Below are 23883 nucleotides of genomic sequence, written 5' to 3' on the forward strand. Positions count from 1 at the left end.
GCCCGGAGGTGTTATATTCTGCACCAGAATACACCAGGTATTAAAGCACTACTGAAGCAAGAAAGTATATTGCTAAGGTTGAAAGCTCTCGGGTTTGGTGAGCTCAGCCTAAATGTTTCAGCTTCCTTATCTCCAGGATCCCAGTGAGCTTTTGTAAGTGGAAGAACTGCAAATAGTTGAACAAGCAGGGCTTCAGCTCCCAAGTTGTTTTTAATTAAAGGCTCTCCCTTCTGCAAACTACTCCCACATGGAGGGCTGGAAACTCCCAACTCCAGAATTTTTCTTTATTCCCCAGGGAGGACAATGGAGTTGACCACCTACAAAGAGTGCAGATATTGCAGTGAACACAAACTGCTTCCTCTCCAGGCAGAGGTTAGCTGGGAAGGAAATTAAAAGAGCTGGAGGTTTTGGTTGTGCTTTTCTTCTCGCAATCCATGTACAACATGATTTCATTTGACAGAGAAATCCAAACCACTGCTATCTAGCCTTGAGTGTTCTGGTTGCACTCTCAGAGATTCTCAGGCAATGAGAGTAGCTGCTCCAGGTGAAATTTTAGGCTGGTCAGTGTGTATACCATTGTACTCAAATTCAGGTCATGGTGAAAATGCATTAAAAGTGACCTTTCTGTGATCTGATCAGGGAACCAGATTTCTTTAATTTAAAGCAGGTTTAATAATTTCTGTTTTTTTCCAAAATGTTGCTGAAGCATATTGCTTCTAAAAGCAAAGAGAGGGAACCAGTCAAACCTTTGTGACTGGAACATTGTGATGAGCTTGTTCTTATCAATATCACTGAGTAGCTGTCATGGTTCATTAGGATTCCTCAAATTTATAGGCAACACACTCTGTAAATTAAGCTTTATTTATCTAGCACATAACCATTGTGGTGTAACCATCCTAACATATTTCCTTTATAGTGAATAATGGACTCCAGCATCAAGTTAATCTTAACAACTGTGTGAGTTTGCTGTACATCTATCAAGATGTAGGATATGTTTTCAAATATTATCTCACCTTGTTCTGCTGCTGTGGAGGTTGCTCAGCTCTGTCCATGCCAATGGCTCTGTTGTTGGCACAGCAGAAGAAAGGGAGAAGATCATGAAGGCTTAAATAAATGTTGATTCAAAGCCTTTCTCTCTGCCTGCTGGACTGTGGTACAGTGCAGTCTTTTCGTGAAGAAGGGTGATAACACTGGAAGCTCTTTCTATGACAGAGGAGAAAAGAAAGGAGGGGGGGGTTCTTTAGGTGACCAAATTGCCAGGGGTTCCTTGACATTTGCTGATCTAAAATAATGAACATAAACATTGTTTGTCCCTCAATGAAAACCTGAACCCAAAAAAAAAAAAGAAAAAAAGACATGCAGAAGAAGGAGATCTTTAGGAAATGAGATGAAAATTTAGATTCACTGGGGTATATCTGGCTTGGGCCACTTCATTTGAGGTGTTTGGTATTGGAGTTGCTATTGGAGTTGCAGAGCCAGGGGGACTCAACACTTTGTGGAAATTAAAGCCCAGTGACATATCACACACAGGAACATGTGCTACATAAGCAGTATTAAATTAGCTGCTGCTGGAGCTGTAGCCTTTTTGGTCACCTCTGCAGTAATGTAGATGTCCCAAGGACTTGCAGGGTTCTGGGATTTTTTTCCTTTCTTTCTAGCCTGGCCTGCATTAGATGCATAGAATGTAAAACTCTATTGCACTCTGTGCTAAAGGTGTGTAAGCTGCAGATTGCTGAACTCTTCCCCTCAATTGCTGCTATCTAATACCTTCTTTCTTTTGGTTTCTTTGGTCTAATGGTTTCTTTCTTTTTGATAAAGACACATACAAGCATACAGGCAATTTGAACATGGGTGTCTAATGTGGCTTTTCAGTTTTCCCATTAGAAAAATAAACAAACCTTTACTTCTCTTTTCTGATATAAGTACTCATGTAATTGGATTTTAATTTAAATGTCATGTTTTGGATGTCTGGACTCCTTAATGCTTTATATTTTGGACAATTTTAGATGTTAATTTGCTTACTAGCTTATGATTAGCACAAACTTTCTGTGGGCACTGCCCCTTGAGTTCTTTCCAGGATTTAGATTGCTTGCTAGGTAATTGTGCTTAATAATCCATCCTGGCCTCCTGATGGTACCTGGTATTGTATACTTCCATAGCTGTATATCAATAAAGATTAGAAATCCCAGCAACCACTTTTTATTGAAAAGAAAACTGACCAGGCTCTTTCAGTTAAGCTCCCTCACACAGTTCTAAATCCTTAACCCTATTAACTCATTCACTGCTGCCAGTGGCTCTCCAGACTGCACAGCCTCTGTTTCTGTGGAGAAGAGGAATCCATAGAAACAGAATCCACAGATACTGGTTTGTTTGTTTGTTTGTTTGTTTGTTTTTAAGTAAGGAAGACCAGGGGAAAGTAAAAATGTCCTAATCGGATCTCTTGGTTTTGGTTTGGTTTTTTTTTTTTTTCTTCTTCAAAAGAGAAAGGCAAGCTGGACTTTGTCCTTCATAAGCAGTATGATGATAACCCAGAGAGTTCACCTCAGCAGTTCATACAGCAGTGCTGAATGTGCTGTTGTGTTTAACTTGGGTTCTATGTCAGGAAGGCTTCAGGAAGAATTTCTTTGTGGAAAGGGTGGGCAGGCATTGGAATGGGCTGCCCAGGGAGGTGGTGGAGTCACCACCCCTGGAGGTGTTGAAGGAAAGATTGGACATGGCACTCAGTGCTCTGGGCTGGTTGGCAAGGTGCTGATCAAAGGTTGGACTCGATGATCCTGGAGATCTTTGCCAACACTGATGGTTCTGTGCTCTTCAGTACCATGTCTGACATCCCAGGCATCTCATAAGTTCAGAACAAATGGTGAAGATCCACCTTGATAGGAGGAATGATAATGAAATTCCTTCTGGAGCGACAAGTGTACTTCCAGAAGGCTTGATTACATTGCCCATCCTCTGATGCTTTGCAGGAGCTCTTTGAAGCAGAACTGTGCTTGTCTTGGCCTCCCTGAAAGGCAACAGAACCCCCAGAGAGAAGGTGTACCTGCCCAAGGTGTGTAGGGCACGTGGAGAGGGGTAGAGTAAGCTCAATCTGCACAAAAAGCAGCAGGATCATACCTGTGGATCCACTGTGCTTTGGTAGATGCTCTGCAGAAATGGGTTAAGGGACAATGTGGAGGAGGATAGAGAACTTCAACCAGTAACTTGGTGGAGTTGCTCTTCCATGTGCCTGTCTGAGGTGACACTAGTGAGGGAGCCATAAGGTGTTGGAGTTGACTGGGAAAAATATGTGAGAAGTAAATAAGAAGGGTGTGGAAGGACTTCCTGAGTGAAAATAAGTAGATCAAGTGAAGAAAGGGGAGGGCTGCTTCACACTGCCTGCATTTGGCAAGTCTGGTGACTCCTGAAATGTGTCCTGGCATCATTGTTCTGGTTGCTGAGGGTGCAGGGAGGAGGAGAATGTAGCCCTGAGGGGCTGAGATGAAAGCCTGTGGCTACGTGGCCAGCAGTGAAAGGCTGCATGTATCTCAGAAAGCACAAAATGGAGACATTCTCTGAAAATACAGAGGGAAATCAGTAAGTGGGAAGTCATGCCAGTTTAAAAATGGATAAGAAGGTAGGAGCAGGAAAATGAAAACTTTTTTTTCCCCCTTGCCATACTTGAATTTAACCTAACATCCATTTTCCATTGGCATTGCTGACTGTGACTTCTGTTAATTGCTGTCAGTTTTCTGGCAGAGAACCATGCTTTTCCTGAAGAGCTCTTTGCTGGGTCCTTCTGTGAATGCAATACACGATCTTTTTAAGACTTCCAAGGGGAAGTGTACTTATTATGATGTTCATCTCCACACTTCTTGCTCATCCCAGTGAGTTGTGGAGTTTAGGCGACTTTTAGCCAAACTTAAGAGAGAATTATTGGTCTAGAAAGTGTGGAGTTGGTAACATTTTCCTTAAGATTATCAGCTGAATAGAGAACCTGAGCTTCCTCACCTCCTGAAGTGGAGTTTGGTTCCACATCCATTTTGTGCAGTGTGGCCAAAGTGGTGCAGCCTAACCTTGGAGCTGCCTGTAGCACAGCCACAGTGCTGAAAGCAGGGCTAGGGCAATTCAGACTGAAAGAGGGGGAAATCAGGTAGATAGCAGGAAGATATACTTCCCTGTGAGGGTGCTGAGGCCCTCAGAGAAGCTGTGGCTGCCCCTGGATCCCTGGAGGTGTCCAAGGCCAGGCTGGATGTGGCTCTGAGCAACCTGGGATAGTGGAAGGTGTCCCTGTGCATGGCAGGGAGTGGAACAAGATGGTCTTGAAGGTCCCTTCCAACCCAGCCCATTCCATGATTCCATGAATTAAGTAATGCACTTAGAGTATTTTAGCCCATAAACTATTGCTGTGTGTTATGATTACCTCAGATTTTGCTCTAATAAAATTAGCCAAGCTCACAATTGTCAAGAGAGGGGAAATACTTAAGTGATCCAGCTGAGTCCTATAAATAGATAATAGAAGAAATAAAGAAGTTCTTTTGTGCCTGGGGAAATATGGAAGTAAGCACAGCCAAGTGTAAATTTTAGAAAGGGATGGGTTCCCCCCACTCATTTATCTTGCTTAACTGGTTCAAGACTCCTTGGAGTAGTAAGTTCTGTTCTGTCTTGCAGACTTTTCTAGGTTGCCAGGAGAGCAACTTGAAATTTCTTAGGTAATGTGTGATGAATAATGTAGCTGCTCACTGAGTAAAGCTTTGAGGTTATAATTTTTTGGAACAGTTATGTTAAATAAGTTATGTTAAATAAGTTGAAAGTGCCTCCCCTTGTTTCTGTTTCAGAAATTGCATTTCATTATAGTGAGATTTCGGCAGTCCTGTCATACCATGGTTCTAAACCATGTGCCTAACTGACTTTTAAAACTTCTGTCAATTCAAATGTAAATAGTTTTCAATTGCAAGATATGTTTTATTTCCTGCATCCTTCAGTGCAGACTTGGAAGTGGAGGAATGTGCTCATTTGTTTTCAAGGTTCATCACAACACAGAGGAAGAAGGTGCTGTGTTTTGGTCCATATCTTGAAATGTGGGAAATAGAAGTTTTCTGTATTTTTTTTCCTGAAATTTGCCCCCAGCTCACGTTTTGGGTGCAGGGAGCACCTCTGACAGCTGAGAGTCAGGGTAGCTGCAGTCAAATAACTAAGCCCAGCAACTGCTGCACGTGGGCTTGTCTGAAATGCAAGGAATAGATTCAGCCCTACAAGAACAAGAGTTAATGCAGCTCTTGCCAAAACGGAGCAGATGAGCTCATTGCCTCGTTAGGGTAAATATTGGCAATTACACACCAATGTCTTCAGCCCCTCAGCTGGGTGTGAGTGTTTGTGGACAAGCCGTGATGGGAGAGGGGAAAAGTTGAACGGGTGGAGCTGTGTCTTGCTTGGAACCAGTTTGGAGAGTGACCTGTTTTGTCTCCTTTGAAGCCAGGGCATCTCGAGGTCTAAGGCAACTTTGAAGTAAGGTGTGTCTGTTGTAGCTTTCGTATAAATATTTCCCCTGCAATGAACCAGCTTATTTCTCTGCTCTTTGTTTTCTTTCACTCCCACACACTATTTAGACCATATTAGAGATGTATAGATGTGACTTCCACCTAATGCTGCTGTTTATTAATAAAGTGGTGTGTAATAAAGCTGTTTTCTCAAATGCACTATATATTTGCTACTAATGAGGAACAAATACTTACACAGCTTTGGAAGACATTAGAGTGCAGTAAATGTCTGCCTGCTGACTGAGATGATGAATCAGGAGATGTTTATTTAATGCACATGTCTTTTTTTGAGCTGTTTGTCACAGGATTTATATGCAGTGCAGGCTCCTTGGCTAACATATCTGGAAAAGGATATTCCTCTGCCATAGAATAAATCCATTCCAGCTGCTGTCTGAACCTCTGCTGTGCTGCTACCACTTATCCTGCTGGAGCCACAGCAGGGACACCAAGGGCATCCCAGGCATGGAGCAGCTCTGCTGGGAGGAAAGGCTGAGGGAATTGGGATTGTTCACCTGCAGAAGAGAACCTTTGGGGTGACCTCACTGTGGCCTTGCAGTGCCTGAAGGGAGCCTGCAGGAGAGATGGAGAGACTCTGGACAAGGGCCTGGAGTGACAGGACAAGGGACAATGGCTTCACACTGACTGAGAGCAGGTTTGGATATTAGGAAGACATTCTCCCCTGTGAGGGTGCTGAGGCCCTGGCACAGGGTGCCCAGAGAAGCTGTGGCTGCCCCTGGATCCCTGGCAGTGTCCAAGGCCAGGCTGGATGTGGCTCTGAGCAGCCTGGGACAGTGGAAGGTGTCCCTGCCCATGGCAGGGGGTGGAACTGGATGGGCTTTAAGATCCCTTCCAACTCAAACCATTCTGTGATGCTGTGATCCAGCCCTTCCTAGAACAGTGGTGGTCAGTGAGGCTTTCTAGGATGAATCCACTCAATCCTGCCTCTCTAGTAGGATTCTGATGTTTCCTACTGACATTTTTGTTTGTTAGTAGCTAAACTACAGAATGAGGAAAAGGAGTGCTTTGTGTAAAATGAAGCAGTTGATACTTGAGTCCTAATCCTGGAACAGATTCAGGGCTGGGATTTATTGAGTAAGCCTGCTTGAATTGAATTCAGACTTGTATCAAAGTAAATCCTATCTCAAGACTGAAAGAAGTGCTGCATCAGATCTTGTGTTGGTTTGCTGGTACATATCCTAAATATAATGCTCTGAAGTTTTAGATTTTTAAACATCTGCTTTAGAAACTCTCTGACTGAAATCTAGTAGAAGCAAGGATCCTTGAAACTCTGACTGAAGTGCTGTCAACATTTCCAAAATGCCCTTGGGTTTTTGTACCACAATTCCATGTGGAGTTTGGATGCTTTTTATATCTAATCTTGGGGAAAGGAGAGTATTAATTTCAGAGAGGTTGTTCCTGTTGAATTAATGTAAGTGCCAGAGTGTGAAACTTACTGTTAGAAATGCAAGGTTATGCTCTCAGCAGTGACCAAATATAAAGGAACTTCAGTAAGCCATCTGTTTCCTTGGCTCACCTGCTGGCTTGTTTTCTTTCAAACGTTTTGTGGGGATTTGAAAACGCTTTGCAGCACCACTGGGTCAAGCCTTAAGATAACAAGGTGTTCCAGACTGTGGTAAGAGCACTATCAGTCCAACCATCAATATATGCTTGTGACAGATGGTTGGACTTCACTTTTCCTGTGAAAGGTGTGAGAATTTTAGACAGTTTGGGATCATACAGGTTTGTAGTAATGTCATCACTCATACCCCATATTGGATGAATGTTGTTTCGTGCTGCAGTTGAGTCATTACTAAGTGGTGCCTCTGGTTTCTTCAGATTGTCACGTGTGATTTAGATTAAAACACTATGCAGGAAGATGTCCTAAAGACTTAACACACTTGCTGAAGTCAGAGATCAGTCTTAGAATTAAAACTGAAGATAAAAATACAGTTTTCAAGGTGGAAGAACTATTTCAGGTTGCCATTAACAAATAGTAGTATCTTCTCAAGGGATGACAAGAAGCATGGATGAATGCTTTACCTCCTGCTATCACTCCTCCACCCCTAAAAGAAAACAAGTTAATTCTTTCTAGCTAATTCTCACCAATACAGAGAGAAGATACAATTTGTTTTTTCTGTGCTGTAAAGATTGCAGCTCAAGGAGAGATTGTAGCTCAGGGAGAGGTCGGGAATGTTCTGTAATTAGGCAAAATACCAGCTGTAGCTGTCCTGCTTCAGAACAATGTTTCTTTCCTTCATTTTTTCCCACCAAATTGTTAGCTGTATTGCAGCAGGAGAAATTGCAGTGCAAGCAGCAGTTCCAGTTCTAGGCAGTTGAGGGTTCCTGGATGGAAGTCAACTGGTAATTTGTCTGGGAAGCTGCAACTTGGGGAATTTTGGGTTATCCAGAGGCATGATTTTGTGCAGCTATTGTTGCTAGAACAACTGCCTGCACTTTAATGCTTACACACACTCCTGTGCTGGTGCTGTACTGTCCTCTCACAGGAGAGGTGTGTGTGTGTTGTGTCTGTTTGGATATCACTTTGGGCATCGGGATTTGGGTCTGTGACACAAAGCTGTCAGACCATCTTTTGGCCAGTCTCGTGGAGGAAAATTCCTTGGTCCTGAACTCTCTCTCAAGCTCACTCTCAACACTATCATCTTCATGGTTGTGGGACCTCTGGTTTATTTGTTTCAAGCAGTGCTTATTATGTCAGAGTGTTCTTCTGGAATAGCGCAAGAATAACCTCCACGAGGGTTAGTCCCACAGAAAAACACTGTGTAAACACTTTCTTTTCAAAGAAAGTCATAGCCTGATTTCAACCCCACAACCTGTTCCTTTCTGATAAAAGTTTTGCCAAATGAAAGTCTTGCAGGAGACTTTCACTTGGATATTTTTGACTTGAACCTGACGTGAAATGTTTTTACCCTTTGCTGATGGGAAGCTGCATATCTTGCAGGATATTCTTCTTCATCAGTCTAAGGGAGGAGGATTTTTGGTAAATGCTAGGGAGCTTATTTCTAGCAACCAATTCTGTATTTGCAGTTATCTTCATCTGGAAAATTTTACTTGGCTCTGTGCCAGGGTTCTTATGGTGGGGAAGACCTTCCAAATGCATCCCTGTTCACAGGGAAGGCACTGCCATGCTCTTCTGGTTAGTTTTGAACTCTTTCTGGATAGCTGCACTGGCTCATTTATGTTCCTTTGTTTGGTATTTTCCAATCAAGCCTCACTAGCACTGACTAATTATTCTTATTAATGGCTTACAGCATGGGTGGAACAAGCTGCCTGTTTGTCCAGGGCCCTACCTGATGTCATAATAGGGCAAAACAAGGAGCACAGCTTGGCCATAGTGCACAGAGAATGGAAAATAAAGGGTAAATGCCGAACTCCAAATGATGTTTGGTTATTGCTAATTACAAATGGAAGCACCCTGACTTCTAAGTGTAATAAACAACATGCTGAGGACTTGCTGGGGCTACAGAAAGTCGTTGAGCTGGTTGGTCAAAATTCTGCTGCAGCAGGTTTTAGCCCTGGTTTGAGGTGCGTGATGGTTTCAGACAGTATGAACCTTCTAAAAATTAGAAATGAGGCGAAATTGGCATCTTGATTTTAGCTCTCAGATTTCCTCATGACTTAACACTTATGTGAAGGTGTTCTGCAAACATCTGCCTGGAATATCTTTTTTTTCTTAAATGCTAGGAAAGCCCTTTGCGCTTAGTCTGATCTGTTTGTCTTTTGTGAAGCCTCAGCCTTTTCTATATTTTGTAAGCAGGTTGTGGAGAGGTAGCTAAATAGTAGCATATATATCTATATATATGTTTGTGTGTGTATATATGTACATATATGTATATATATATATATATGCTGGATTTTATTTACACTTAAAAACTGAGCAAATATCTGAAAGAGTAAGATACCATCAGCCAATTAGGATGAAAGGGGAATTTAGGGAAAATGCTTAATGCATGGTAAACAAGGTAATTGAGGAGGCTTCAGGCAAGGTGGTGAAGTGGGGGAAGGAAGTAGCTGTGGAATGCCAGATTTCCAGTGCTTGGTTCCAAGCAGAACTACGTGTGGCTGTGGAACTGATGGCTGACAAACTGGGAAAAAGCTGTGATCACAGACGTGCTTTGGCTTGTTTGCCCTCAGTAAATTAGTTGTGCATTCCTATTCCCAGTCATTGCTGAAATAAGTTATGCATAAGGTGAACTGGTTTTGAACTTAAGGAATTGAGAAACCTCAAGTGAGTTTTTCTTTCCCCCCCCCCCACCCCTTCCACTGGCTTCAGAAAGAAATTTGTACAGTATTGGTGGCAAGGATTATTTTTCCTCCTCCAATATAAAAACACAGTGTGCATTCTGGACACAGATTTCAGGTCGAAAAATATATTTGGGGCTGTCAGATGGCCCTCAGTGGCAAGGCAAATCAGCTATTACTGGTATGAAAGTTAACTAACAGCAAATAAAGAACTGAATGCATATGAAGGAAAACCAAAGGCTAATAAAAAGGTGCTACAGAGGTATGTTGGGGAAGCAGAGATAAGCATGTGGCCAGAAGATTTTCTGGTTTCCAGACCTCTCTGGGAACTTCTACTGCACAATCCTAGAAACCAAACCAATCCTAGATTTCTTTTTAATTTTTTTAAAACTTACTGCAGTTTCTACTTTGCATAGAAACTCTAATGAGACACAGTGATTTCAGCACATGGATCTAACATTTCCAGTGTTCTTAGTGGAAGGTCCCCAGAGAATCTTGTGAGCACGTGTGGGGCACATGGAATCACACAATCAGTGAGGTTGGAAAAGACCTCCAGGATCGTTGAGTCCAAGCTGGGCTCAGTCAGCTTGTCAACTAAACCAGAGCACTGAGTGCCACATCAGCCATTCCTTGAACACCTCCAGGGATGTGCAGACCTTTTATTAACACACTCCTTTCATTCAGCCCTGCCTGTTGGTCAGATGGACGCATGTACCACAAATTCTTTATATTATTTAGTCTATTAAAACTATTTGTCCTGTAAGAAATGAATGTTTCTCCTGAGCTTGAATGTTTCAAAGGCACTTTGTTCAGATCATTTGCTTTGGTGAATGCTTTCTTCAAACTTGGAAGTGTCAGCAAGTATTTCCTTATTATATGACGCCTCTCCTTTAGTCTTTGCTTTTTTTAAAGATGGACTGTAGGAAAACAAATGACCAAACCTGATCTGCACTGAGCAGAAGACTGTGCTGTGTGCTGACTGGGGGGAAAAAATGCACTTGCTGGCTTGCTAAATTGAGATAATACTTTGGATGTTGACAGACAGAAAAACAATTAGAGCTGTCGGATGCTTTGCTGACATGTGCGTTGTCGCATGGAGAGATGGCTTGGTTGGTGCCAGGAAACCTGAACTGTTCAACCTTCAGCAAGATATTAAGTTAATTAATAAAGTTCCTTACAGCTGGGCTGGGAATGTGAGGTCTGTTTATTTGTGAACACAACTGGTCCAAGAACAAACAGCAGAGGTCACTGATGGAGCCTGTGAGGTGCTTTCTCAGTTGCTGTTCTGTTATGGGCTGGTAAAAGACTTTCTTCTGCTTAGTTTATTGGTTCTTTAAAATGGTGTTAACCTGATGGAAGTGTTTGTGTTTGTACACTGTTAATGCCTGTGCAGATAGTAGCTTTCTTTGAATTATCCAGCTTTATGTAGGAAAATATTTATCAAAATATTGTTTCTGTAAATGCTGGTATTCTTAAAAGGTATCACTTTTCTATTGAGTGTGCAAGTCTGTTTGAAATCTGGTTTTACTTATATAATTTTACATATACTTCTGAACAGGTAGGTTTGGACAGGGATTTTGGGGAAACTGTGCTGGTCTGAGTTCACTGCTTGGTGCTTCCCTGCTAGAGCTCATCCTGTCCATGTGCTGGGACCCTTCTGGCTCTTACAGGCTCTGAGGTTGTTGCTGCCCCAGCCTGTCAGGTGAGGATCTTCCAGGAGTCCTCTGGATCATGTGTCAGCATTTGTCAGCTGCTGGAGGAACTGTTTGGTTGCAGAAGTGAAGTCACTTCTCCCTCTAGCTTGAGGGCTGCACTGGTGCATCTTCTTGCTGCAGAAAGAGATGTTCACTTCCCCAGGAGAAAGCAGCTCTGGTTAGACTGTAAATGTGAACAGCACTATGTATTTGCTTAGTGTTCCCTGCACCATTTCTGCCTCGACGTGCAGTTCTGTTCAGTCCATCAGCATCATCAGATTCCATGTTTCTTGTGTAGCCCTACCCTGCCTGTCTTCACTAATCTCCTCTAAATAATTTTCAGAGTTCTTTCACTCCATCCCTGTGTTATCCGATTTCCTGGTACTTAATTCTTCAAAAATATTGTTTTTAATTTTATCGCTTTATCCATATAGGATTACCTGAATACATGAGCTTCTTTTATGGTATTATCACAGTTTATTTTTCCTCTATCTGCTTAAGTAGCCCAGCTGTCTTATTAGGCTTTCTTTATTTGTTTTTGGGTTTTTGTTGTTGGTTGGTGTGTAGGTGGTTTTTGGGTATTTGCTTTCTTGTTCATTTGTGGGGTTTTTAAGACTTAATCATCATTATTGGTGCTTTGGTTTTTGTTGCGTTTTGGGGGGAGATTCTATCTTTTGAAGACAAAGTTTTTGGTGGGTTTACTTCAAAATTTTTTTCGTTTGTTTAGTATCATTGCAGTGCCTATGGAAAAACCTAGGATAAGATATTAGACAACATCTGTTTCCTCACAGAACCAGCACAGTGCTGGTAGGGGTTAAACCACCCCTACAACACTTTGCCTGATGCATCTTGTTTCAGAGGAAGAGAGAAGCAGTCTCTCTGCTCATTTTCCTTTCTGGGTTCTGGTACAAAATGCACAGGTTTGTGAGGAATAGGAACCTTCAGCTGCTTCTGCACGGAGACCAAGTTGGACTCTCATGGATGGCTGTAATTAAAAATGTTTCCCCCTTGTTTTGCTACAGCCCCACCTGCTAGGAATTATTGAAAAAACATTGAAAGCATTCCTAACCAGTCCCTTGAGACATCCAGGCAGCAGATAAAGGAACAGGGGCACCTGTTACTGCAAACTGTTAGGAGTTTATTCTGGAGTTGTTTCTTTAGTGCTATTTCTCTGGGTGCTCTTTTTGTAACAGCTTCTAAAATTTTAGAAAATAAACTGTAATGAAACTTTTGGGTGTGCCTGAAGAAGAGGTAGATGTTGGTAAAGCATGGGATCCTGGAATGGAATCACAGACTTACTAAGGTTGGATAAGACCTCCAGGGTCACCAAGTCCAACCTGTGACCAATCCCCACCATGTCACCCAGCCCAGAGCACTGAGTGCCACATCCACTCCTTCCTTGGACTCCACCTCCTCCTTGGGCAGCCCCTTCCAAAGGCTGAAAAAATTCCTGCTGATATTCAACCTGTACCTCCCCTGCCACAGCTTGAGGCTGTTCCCTCTCCTCCTGTCCCTATTCCCTGGAGCACAGCCTGACCCCCTGGCTGTCCCCTCCTGTCAGGAGCTGTGCAGAGCCACAAGGTCCCCCTGAGCCTCCTTTGCTCCAGGCTGAGCTCCTTTCCCAGCTCCCTCGGCCCCTCCTGGCTCTCCAGACCCTTCCCCAGCTCTGTTGCCTTCCCTGGACACTCTCCAGCCCCTCAGTGTCCTTCCTGAAATGAGGGGCCCAGAACTGGACACAGCACTCGAGGACTCAATGCTGTTGACCAGCATCCCCAGGTCCTTTTCCACTGGGCAGCTTTCCAGCCACTCTGCCCCCAAAATGTGTGGATATTTGTTTCCTGTTGCTGTTTTTAAAGAAAGCAAGCTGTGTTGCCCCTCCTGCCCAATAGATGTCAATGTGAAATTGTCAACTTTTAAAATTTCTTTGCTATAAACACCAGGATTTTTCTCTTCCAGCTGCTGCAGGCCGTCAGCTGCGTTGTCTTTGCTGTAGTGCAAGTATGACTTGACTGACTTGCATTCATGGCTCTTGGATGATCTGGTGAACCATGGAGCTCAAGGTATGGGTGGATGGAGTGCAGAGAATCGTGTGTGGTGTCACCGAAGTCACAACATGCCAGGAAGTTGTCATAGCCCTTGCTCAGGCTATTGGTGAGTACTGCCAGCTGGGAAGTGGGGTGAAGCTAAACCAAGGGAGGGTGGGGTGCCATCAGAGCAGAAAATAAAATGCACAGTGGGATAACCTTGCAGCGTGAACTTGTAGCCTTGGATTTTTCACCTGCTAGAGAGAGATTAAAAAGACAGAAAAGAAACACTTTGAAATCTATAAACTTGCATTCAGATAAAATTTATTCTCTAAGTAATAATAATTATGCTGCTGCTTGTTGTTGTAAATGCAGCCTGGACTAAGGATGGTGCTAAACTGCCAATACTCTGAGTACCAAAGAAAATAAAAAAGCAGTGCAATATAATTGGTTGGCTTTCACATCCTAATGATGTTCATTGAAATTATACTCATTGTAAGTGTCTTTAGCTATACTGGGAATAGTGTAGATCAATGAAATAGATCCTTCAGGGTCTCCTCTTACTCCTGCATCCCCCATAACTCACTGCTCACGATTGGGTAACTTGCAAGTCTCTATGCTGTTAGCTCTTTGCTGAAGAATTTAGAAGAAAAAAGGAAAATCTTCCAGGCTCCACCACAGGACGGTCTTGTCAGATCTTGCTCAGTGATTAACACCCTGAATAAGCCTCAACCTCATCCCTTCAGTATTTCCTATGCTGATACTTATTCTTTGCTGAAATGTTATAATTGGCTTGCATACTATTTAAATTTAGACATTAAAACCTACGTTTTACCTAAAATTAATAGTTTAAAGGCAAGCTTTTGCATTTTTCAGTATGCCAGCATTTTTGTCAGATTGTATTAGCAGTTAGACTCAATTTTAAAATAATAATTTTCTAATAAAGAGCAAGTTAGGCCCATGAATGTCAATGAAGTATTCTACCTGTAAGCACAAAGTCAATTTCTCTGAAATAGTGAGGTTTATGTATTTAAATGTTAATCTTCTAAATATCACTTCTATCTATTTTCATCTGATGGAGTGGAAGACTGGCACTTTTGTATTTTATAGATTAAGGGGTTTGAACACAATGGTAGCATGTGCATCTCTATATGCATCAAGTAACTTTTAAGGCTTCATTTAATAATTGTAGCAAGTCAGTTTGTCTCTCAAATCTTGTGTTTGATGTTAAGCTGTTAAATGTGCTTTTTCTGGTTGTGTTAGTTGCAGCTTTTTGTTTAATAGTAATTGGTTCATGAATTGCTTCCATATCTCATTTTCTGCCTGCAGGGCTTTTTAGAAACAATTCTGCTAGCATGATCATTTTCTAGTAATGATGAAGTGATACATGTTTAGAAATAGTGAAGTGGTTGTGATGCTTTTGTTCTTCACTTTGCTTCCAATATCTCTTTCAATTCTGTTTCCTTTGCCTTCTCCCACAGAAATGTCAGACTTCCAGTTCTAGACAGTAATTTAATGTTCTCCTGTGCAATTTCTCCTTGGGTTTTTTTTTTCCTGTATCCTCAGTTATCAGCCTGAACTCTGTAAAGACTCCCTCAGCCTTGGAAACACACACAGGTTTTGTCAGCTCTGCAGACTTCCTTTTCTGTAACACATCACCAGTTTGTCTGGGACAGGCGACTCTGCTTCCATGCCGAGATAAATTTCAGTTTGCAACCAGAGCCAAATGAAGCTAATCCTTTGGAAATTCCTTCCTGAGGCAAATAACCTCTCTAGAAAACCCCCAGAACAATTCCCCTCTCACTGGGGCAGCTAGGACAGTATCAAACACCATATAAATTCCCTGTGTGTCTTTGGCAGGTAGGGCTTTCCCAGCCCTCCTGTCAGGCTGTTGGTCAGGACAGCAGCCATATGTCTGCCCCTGTGATCTGGCTGTAGGCCCCAGCTTCCCAGGAGTAATTGTCACTCGAATTTGAATGGGAATCTGTTAAAATGTGTTCCTCTAGCTCTCACCTGACATTTGGTGGTGGAAAGTGGCCAGTCTTAGTTGGCTTCCCCCTCGATTGGCTCTGATGGGATTTTCCACTTTGCAGTCTGGCTCCTTCAGCAGTCACATAACTTGGCTGCACTCAGGATTATTTTGTCTGTCTGTAAAGTTTGTGAGAGGCTCCTTTTGTTTTATTATGCCTTACAGTTTATTACTAGGTCCTTGACTTAAAGCATGCAGCACACACAACACAGTCTTCTTCACCAAGCCTGAAATGTGAACTGTGAGAAGTGTATTATTTTCTAGAAGTGCAGCATCTGGAATATCTGCAAACTGGCTTATTTTACAGCCATATCCACTGAGGAAAGGACAAGCTAAAGATACCTGGATTAAGACATCCATAGTTAAGCTTCTCATAGACAAATGAAGCTGCCTATATTCTAGACTTGTGAAAAATAAAGCTTTATTCTGTATTTCAAAAATAGGAAAATCAAAATCCTTATGGAGTGGGCTGTGGTTAAAAGGCACCTTTGGACATTATCCAGTCCAAATCTGCTGCTCAAAGCAGGGTCAGGCAGAGCAGGTTGCACAGGACCAGGGACAGTTGGGTTCTGAATGTGGCCAAGTGTGGAGACCCCATGGCAGCAGTGTTTACTCCCCCTGGCAGTGAGAGGGTGTTGTCCTTAAATGGAATTTCTTGTATTTAAAAAAGTGCCTTTTGCCGTCACTTGATCGAATGCAGGGCCCTGTCTCCTGATCTCCTGCTGTGATAAGAGCAATAAAGGTTTCCATCTATGCACTTTCCAGCTCTTCCCTTGTGTCATGGAAATTCAGCAACAGCTTCAGGATACAAAAGTTTGTTGGTTTTTTTGCTTGTTTTCTTTTTTTATGTTCTAGGGAGATTTTACCCAGGAAAAAAAAAACCAACAAATTATACTGGGCTGTGAGCCTTTGCAAGAGGTCCTATCCCATATCCAGTGTCTAATCCTTTGGCCATGGCATTCTGTCACTTAACTTGCCTGGCTAATGCTCCTTGATTCCTTAGAAATTGGAGCTCCTTCAGTAAAAAAGTGTCTCTCTGGGGCTGTACTCCTGATGAATAACATTTGTGTTACCTCTTCTTTTACTGTCATCTCCTTCCCCTTCCCCTGCTGCTCATCTCTTGATCACTGCAGAATAAGAAATTACTCTACCCAAAGCAAGAATTTTAGAGGGTTTTGGCTGGGTTTTTTTCCTTTTTTTTTTAATTTCTAAAGAGTTTGAATTCAATCTCAGAACACTCTCATTCTTTAAGATAAAAAAAGAAGGGAGAGTTATCTCCTTTGGTGATCCCAACAAAGCTTATTAAAAAAAATGTGTACGTAATTTATTGAATGCAAGCGAGAATAATATCAATTGGATGTAATTCCAGATGCTGAAACTGACTGTATCTCTAACTTAGAAGGAGCTGGAAGTGCCTTAGCTGGAGGGAGGACTGCTGGAATTCTGTTCAAGACAGACCTAAAAACTATTCAGTTACAAGTTTCCAGAGAGTGAAATCATCTCTCACTGGGATCTTGAAAAACACTTGATACTACCTTTTACGACTCTTATCTAGGTCTCCTTTATTTTTTTTTTTCTTTACTCAAGCTGTTTGCAAGTTACAAAGAGGATGTGGCTTTTTAATACAAATAAGAGAAATTATTGTTTCATTGTGAGAAACTAAGCCCTCACCAAAAGAAAAATTCACCTCAGCACACAATTAAAATAGAAGACAACCATGAGGCTTGTTTTAAAAATATTTTTTGCGAGGAGAGATGAGCTTTTCCAAGATTCATCTTTGTCCCTTTTAAAAATGTACATTTGACAGCAAATTCTTCACTAACTCTTGTGTGCATTCTGTGAAAATCATGCCAGAATCTCTGCATATAAACATTGCTTGGTCATTTTGATTCCTCTTCTTTATTTGGGCCACTAAAAACAAGTAAAACAAAAATTGTTGATACTTTTAAACTATGTGTGTTGAGATGGCCGATGAATCCAGCCCAAGGTCTCTTTTGAGTGTGTGTGAGCATAGTGACTCTTCTCAAAAGAGCATTGTGGTACTGAGGGGAAAAGCAGGTGGTATCCTAAAAAAAGTGAGCTAATCGTTTTAGCTGATGGTTTAAGCTTAGGTAGTTTAACTGTAGATACTTTTGTTTTTTTAATTGGCTTTTACTGGCAAACACAAAAAATAAAAAAAATTGTTCCAAAGCAATGTGGCAATGAATAGTGCAGTCACAGTTATGAACAGTCACTTGCCCTGTTCCTTCAGACTTGTTGCTCTCCCACTTCCAGCTCCCATGAGGATTTTTACTGCATTTGTTGTGATTTCCTTTAGCCCTGGAGCCTAGAACACATCTCCTGTGCTCAGAATGACATGTTTGTTTCCTAGAAAGAGAATATTTCAGTCTAGAGACACAAAGTTTGAATTTCTTACCAAAAGAAACCTGCTGCCCTCCTCCCTGTAATTTTCTGTGGCAAATAATTAAATTGGCATACTTGCTTTAAATAGTGCTGTGGATTTTGGTACTTCTGGCTGGAGAATATGAGCACTACTTCACTGAATAAGAAGTACAGCCGTCTCTTTTTAAAATTAAGCAAATGCAGCCATTAGGTGTCTTTTTTTTTTTTTCAGTATTTTTCCTCAAAGATAAATGGAGTGTATTAATTAAAATGTCAATGCTGTCTCAAACACGTGTTAGGCATTGTAAGGCTCAGCCAGAGTTGTATCTGGAAAGATCATACCACTTCTTTTACAAAACCATGTAGTGACAGGGCAAGGGGGAATGGCTTAGCACTGATAGAGAGGTGCTTTAGATTGGGTATTAGGAAGAAATTCTTCCCTGTGAGGGTGGGCAGGCTCTGGCACAGGGTGCCCAGAGAAGCTGTGGCTGCCCCTGGATCCCTGGCAGTGTCCCAGGCCAGGTTGGACAGGGCTTGGAGCAACCTGGGATAGTGGAAGGTGTCACTGCTAAATCTGCTTAAAACTTGAGTGTTTTCATGCCCAAAATTTCATTTTCTCCTGTTTCAAATAGTGACATTGAGTGATAAGTACAAGAGAGTGGTGCTCTGTGGTGTTGCCATGATGTGATCGTGTAAACTTTCTGGTTCAGAAATCTGGTGCCAGTAAGCTTGCAGAGGGAGACCTGGGCTCCTGGATGTGCTTTGCCATGTCTTGCTGTCTGACCTCGGCCAAACAGCCCTGCTGTTTTGCCTGTTTAGGACACAGGTCTCAAAGAAATGTGGTACCTCAGGGTGCTTGGACAAAAGGCAGTTGAAAGTATGAAGTGATAACTTTGTTCTGTCAGGTTGTGATAAATGCATACCCTTTTTCTGAGAGCAAGGAGAATAGTAATGAACTAAGACTTCAGTCCTGATAAAGTCACGGAGCAATGGCTGTGCCTGGAGAACTCAGCAGAGCTTCAGTGGAGCCTGTATATTTCTGTGGGTATTTCTTCCTAGGACTGGACTCCTCCTCTGATTTGTTACTTTTCATCATGCTTCATACCTGTGGATGCAAAATATGGCATGAGTTAAGAAATCTGAGTAATGCAAACTCTAACCTCTGTTTTGAAGGGTTTTTTTCTCTTAATCTTGGGTATTTAACGAGTTCTCAGGTAGCTGGAATGGTATTTTTTCTAAATTGCTGTGGATGTTAGTTTAAGTATCACATAATGAATGAAATGTCAGCTTCATATTTCAAAAATACTGAGTTCAAATCATCCTGGGTTGATTAAAATTGCCAGCAATTACTTTTCTATCAGTACTGTTAAAGATTCAGGAGTTAATGCTGTTGTCCCTTTGGTAAGGCAGAGCATTTTCACCCATGTGTTCCACATAATAAGAGCTCTTAGAAGGTTTTACCCACATGCAATTACTTTTCTTTTGCACTGCCTTGTTAAGGAAGAGCAGCCTAGGGCTGGAAGGCTGTCTCTGGGAAACCAAGTGGGTCACAAAGCTGTAGCCAGGTTGTGGAGGGGATGCATTTTTCAGCACTCTGGGCAGTCTGGGTTTGGCTTGAGCTAAGTGTTGGCAGGTCTGGTTTTACCTCTATGGAAACCTGTGTGCAGACAGGTGACAGTGTGTTTGTTCTTACTGTGCACTGTGCTGAGTCTGGGGTGCTCATGCAGATTCAGCTCAAGAGCAAGACTGCTCCATCTTCCGTTTTGGTTTGGCTGTCTTAAAACTTCTGTCTCAGGTGCAGATTTTCTTTTTTGCCTTTTTTTTTTTTTTCAAGACTGTCCAGAGTGCCACCTTGTAGGGCAGGCCTTTGGCACAGCTGCTGTGCAGCAGAGGTGATGGCACCCCTGGGGAAAACAGGAGCTAGGAATGTGCCTGCCAGGCAACTTCACTGGCACTGAGTGCATCCTGGTGGTGTCTGGGAAAGAGGAGAAACTGGGAGCATGACTGCATTGAAGAGTTTGAGAGTAACTCCTATGAGGAGCAGCTGAGGGAGCTGGGAAAGGAGCTCAGCCTGGAGAAAAGGAGGCTCAGGGGGACCTTCTGGCTCTGCACAGCTCCTGACAGGAGAGGACAGCCAGGGCAGGTTGAGCTCTGCTCCAGTGAACAAGGGACAGGACAAGAGGAAACGGCCTCGGGCTGTGCCAGGGGAGGGTCAGGTTGGATATCAGGAGGGATTTCACCGAAAAGGCTGTTAACATTGGCAGGGGCTACCCGAGGAGGTTTGGAGTCCCTGTCCCTGGAGGTGTCCAAGGAGGGCCTGGATGTGGCACTCAGTGCTCTGGGCTGGGTGACAAGGTGGGGATCAGACACAGGTTGGACTCAATGATCTTGGAGGGCTTTTCCAACCTGAATGCTTCTATGGCCTCTGGTGCCAAAGGCCTGCTCTTGCCCACCCCTGCCCCTTGTCTAAGGAAGGAGAAGTGCCCTCATGTCTAAGACTGCTCATTCCCCCACCTTTCCCAGAAATGATGTGAGAGCAGGGCAGTGAGTCACCTCCTTGCACTGACTCACTGCTGTAGGTCCTGGCTCTGATGCACAGCAGACACTTAATGGAAAGATGCATCTTATTTGGTGCTTGGCATAAACGGTTGTAGCCTGATGGGAAAGATAAGGCACAGATGTATTTTTTTCATGGTGTATAATACTACCTGCGCACCAAAAAAACATAGTGCCTGAAATGCTCTGCATGTAGAGGATTATGGACTTCTGAGAGGGAGTAATGGGATGAATGATTTCTGTCCTGAAAAGGAGAATTGATGACCTCTCAGGTTACAGTCTTGCCAAGAGTGTTGCTACTGCTGCTTTCCTTTGGAGTTTCATTTTCACTTTTGGCAGCAGAAATAGTCGCTCTTGTCTACTGTGTCAGCTGCAAATATTAAAACATAGAGGAGCTTAAAGTGAGTAATACTTACATGGGTCCTACTGCCTTCATGGAGTGTAATTTAAAAATCTGCCTCTTGAGAGTCTGAAAAAAATGTTCAATTACCTAGTACCTATATTTCCTTAGTTTAATCACCGTTCATTGTGATGGAATCTCTGTTTAATTTAGCAAAGGACATCAATCCCAAGCTAAGACTGTGTGCCTATGGCTGGGCACATGGTGTGGGCACTTGGGTCCAGAGGTTGTGTTTGGCTGTGCAGCTCAGCCAGCTGCAGGACACGGAGTGCAGTTTGCCCTTTAATGTCACAGCATTAGAGCCAGGTTCAAACCACACATGACAGCTACTTTGTAGGCTGTCAGAACGTCAGCATTCTGGAGTCCATCTGTTTCCTTTCTTGATGTCTGTCTCAATTTTGAACTAAATTATTTTTTTGAAGGTGTTCCTGTGGTAAGAACCTGTGATAGGTGTGCTTAGGGAGCTGTAGGTGGAAACAACCTGTTAACCTTGACGCTGTCCTTTGTGCAGATAGAGTGTGCTTCAGGGATGTGAATATGGAGCTCCTTCTGGTTTTGCTTGTCATTTGCTGTCTTGCGAAAAAGATAGAAGTTCTTGACAGTTGTTTTGAGATGGTAGTATGTGGTAATATCATAATCTAATTCACAGTATCATAGAATGGTTTGGGTTGGAAGGTATCTTAAAGCTCATCCAGTGCCACCCCTGCCATGGCAGGGTCACCTTCCACTATCCCAGGTTGCTCAGAGCCACATCCAGCCTGGCCTGGGACACTGCCAGGGATCCAGGGGCAGCCACAGCTTCTCTGGGCACCCTGTGCCAGGGCCTCAGCACCCTCACAGGGAACAAGTTCTTCCCAATATCCAAACCTGCTCTCAGTCAGTGTGAAGCCATTGCCCTTGTGCTGTCACTCCAGGCCCTTGTCAAGAGTCTCTCTCCATCTTTCCTCTCAGCCCCTTCAGGCACTGCAAGGCCACAGTGAGGTCACCCCAAAGCTTCTCTTCTCCACGTGAACAATCCCAATTCCCTCAGCCTTTCCTCCCAGCAGAGCTGCTCCATGCCTGGGATGCCCTTGGTGTCCCTGCTGTGGCTCCAGCAGCTCCATGTCCTTGCTGTGCTGGGCCCAGGGCAGGATGCAGCCCTGCAGGGGGGCTCAGCAGAGGGGCAGAATCCTCCCTGCCCTGCTGCCCATGAAGTAGCTGCACCTGGAATAGGGTGCACAGGCTCTCTGCTTTCTCCAGCCCTTGAATTCCTGTTTTCTGAAGAGGAAACTGTAGAACACCATGCTGCTGGGGCTTTTTTTGGGCTTGTCTCATGGTTTTTCTCTACCATTCTCATCAATACAAGGCTTTGATAGAAGTATTAAAAAAAAAAAAGTCTAATATGTTCTAGTTGCACTTAAAGAAAAGTTTTATTTCAGAAGTTATAGGGGATTCACTGCTGACCTGCTCACTGAACTTTCCCTGGAGATACTGCATAATTCCAGATGAGATTCAATATTATATTCAGCTGGGAGAAACACACTTTAATTTAAGGAATGCCTTACATTGCTGATACATGACCATTACCTGAATGCAACTGTAACTTAATTTTTAAAATAATAAGGTTGCATGAATGAGGCTGGACTGTGTTTTTCCAGGTGCTCTTTGTGTCCAGAAGCTTGTGGACAGCAGGCAAGGCAAGAAGCAGCATGCAGGCGTCAAACTGTTCCTCGTCAACAACCCGGGGAAGCTGCTTTCTCCTTGTCAGTGGCTGCACATCAAAACCAGCAGTTTGCTGCAGGGACGCCTGTGTTCTGAAATACTCTGTCATTAGTTCTGAATTAACTCATTCACCCTTTCATTTGTGAATTAATCCCCTCTAATGCAGGCAAACATCACAGTTGTGGTTGTCTGGGTGTTGTTAATCTGCGTCATGCACAGGCTGAGCACTAGACCTGGGTAATGATCTCGGAAGAGAACAGCTTTGTTGTAGACCAATCCTGAGCTCCAGGTGTGGTTGTTGAACTGTGCAAGTATTACTTCTACAAAACACTTCCTTTTATGTGGATCTTGAGTGCTGAGTTCATTGTTTAGGGCTGTGTGTTGATTTGGAACCCTAAACTAAGATGAAAATAGTTCTTGGCAAGTCGGTGCTTAATTCTTTAATTCACTTTCAGTCAAGATTGTTAGAGCTTTATTTTCCTCCTCTCTCTCTCTCTCTTTTCTTTTCTTTTTTTTTCTCCTGTTATATTTCTTTTAAGTAATGAATTTAATAGCAGAGTGAGTAGAAACTGCACTCTGCTCACTCCCCTAGTGGTACCTACTCCTGTTTGCAATTTCAGGATTTCTTTGAACTTGACTGTTTCTGACATAACATGAGCATTAGTAGCACAACCATGATTACAGGCTGAAAGCTTTTAAGATTAACAAAACAGAGCAGTGAAGTGCAGCCTTTGTCCTGGGGTATGTTTTTAGTTAATTTTTCCTCTCCAGGAAATTATTGTCAGTATGCTATGGCAAACAGTATTACATTTATTTTTCCTATAACAAAACCATTGCCTACTAAAAGCTATAAATCTTCATGGATCAATGAGCAATATTGTGAGTTAGCAAAAATCTCCCCACTTTATCTCATATACTTTTATAACCTTGATTTTGAATTACTTTATTACAATATGCCTTAAATCTCTTTCTGAGAGTGTTGCCCAAGTGTGTTAGTATGCTGATAGGATTATTTTTCTTTTTTCCACTTTTTTTTCCCAGTGCCTTCATGGAGTCATTTATTTATAAGGCATTTGTAGTGGTGGATTGCTGTTCTTGTGCTGCCCACCTTGTTTTGCTGACTTCCATCAGGCAAATCATTCAGCCCTCATTCTTAACTTGGAAGTGAGCATGGACATTTCAGTCTCTGACTGGGCCAGCCAATCCTTCTGGGAAAAGCCACAAGCCAAAGCTGCCTGTTCTCCAGGCAGTGCCTCCACAGATGATTTTTGTTCTTGTTCTTTGCATTGTGAGCTAATTTTGAGGAAGTGAGAGCAGAGGA

General features: G+C 42.8%; 2 protein-coding genes across 4 annotated transcripts in view; one reads left to right on the plus strand and one right to left on the minus strand.

Annotated features, from left to right (window-relative positions):
• DNAI7 (dynein axonemal intermediate chain 7) overlaps positions 1 to 12843 on the minus strand; it is a 352760-nt gene extending 339917 nt beyond the window's left edge. Inside the window, exon 1 of the mRNA XM_085049056.1 lies at positions 12825 to 12843. Coding sequence (XP_084905182.1) covers positions 12825 to 12827 — 3 coding nt within the window. The 5' untranslated portion in view covers positions 12828 to 12843. The remainder of the gene's footprint in view (positions 1 to 12824) is intronic.
• The window catches only part of RASSF8 (Ras association domain family member 8), a 78803-nt gene that overhangs the window by 44706 nt on the left and 10214 nt on the right, over positions 1 to 23883 (plus strand). For all 3 annotated transcript variants that reach the window (XM_085049064.1, XM_085049063.1, XM_085049065.1), the window contains exon 3: positions 13427 to 13621. In XM_085049064.1, coding sequence (XP_084905190.1) covers positions 13519 to 13621 — 103 coding nt within the window. In that variant the 5' untranslated portion in view covers positions 13427 to 13518. The remainder of the gene's footprint in view (positions 1 to 13426; positions 13622 to 23883) is intronic.

This window comes from Lichenostomus cassidix, chromosome 1Aa (genome assembly GCF_008360975.1).
Source record: "Lichenostomus cassidix isolate B80296 chromosome 1Aa, HeHo_3.0, whole genome shotgun sequence".
Taxonomy (NCBI): Eukaryota; Metazoa; Chordata; class Aves; order Passeriformes; family Meliphagidae; genus Lichenostomus; species Lichenostomus cassidix.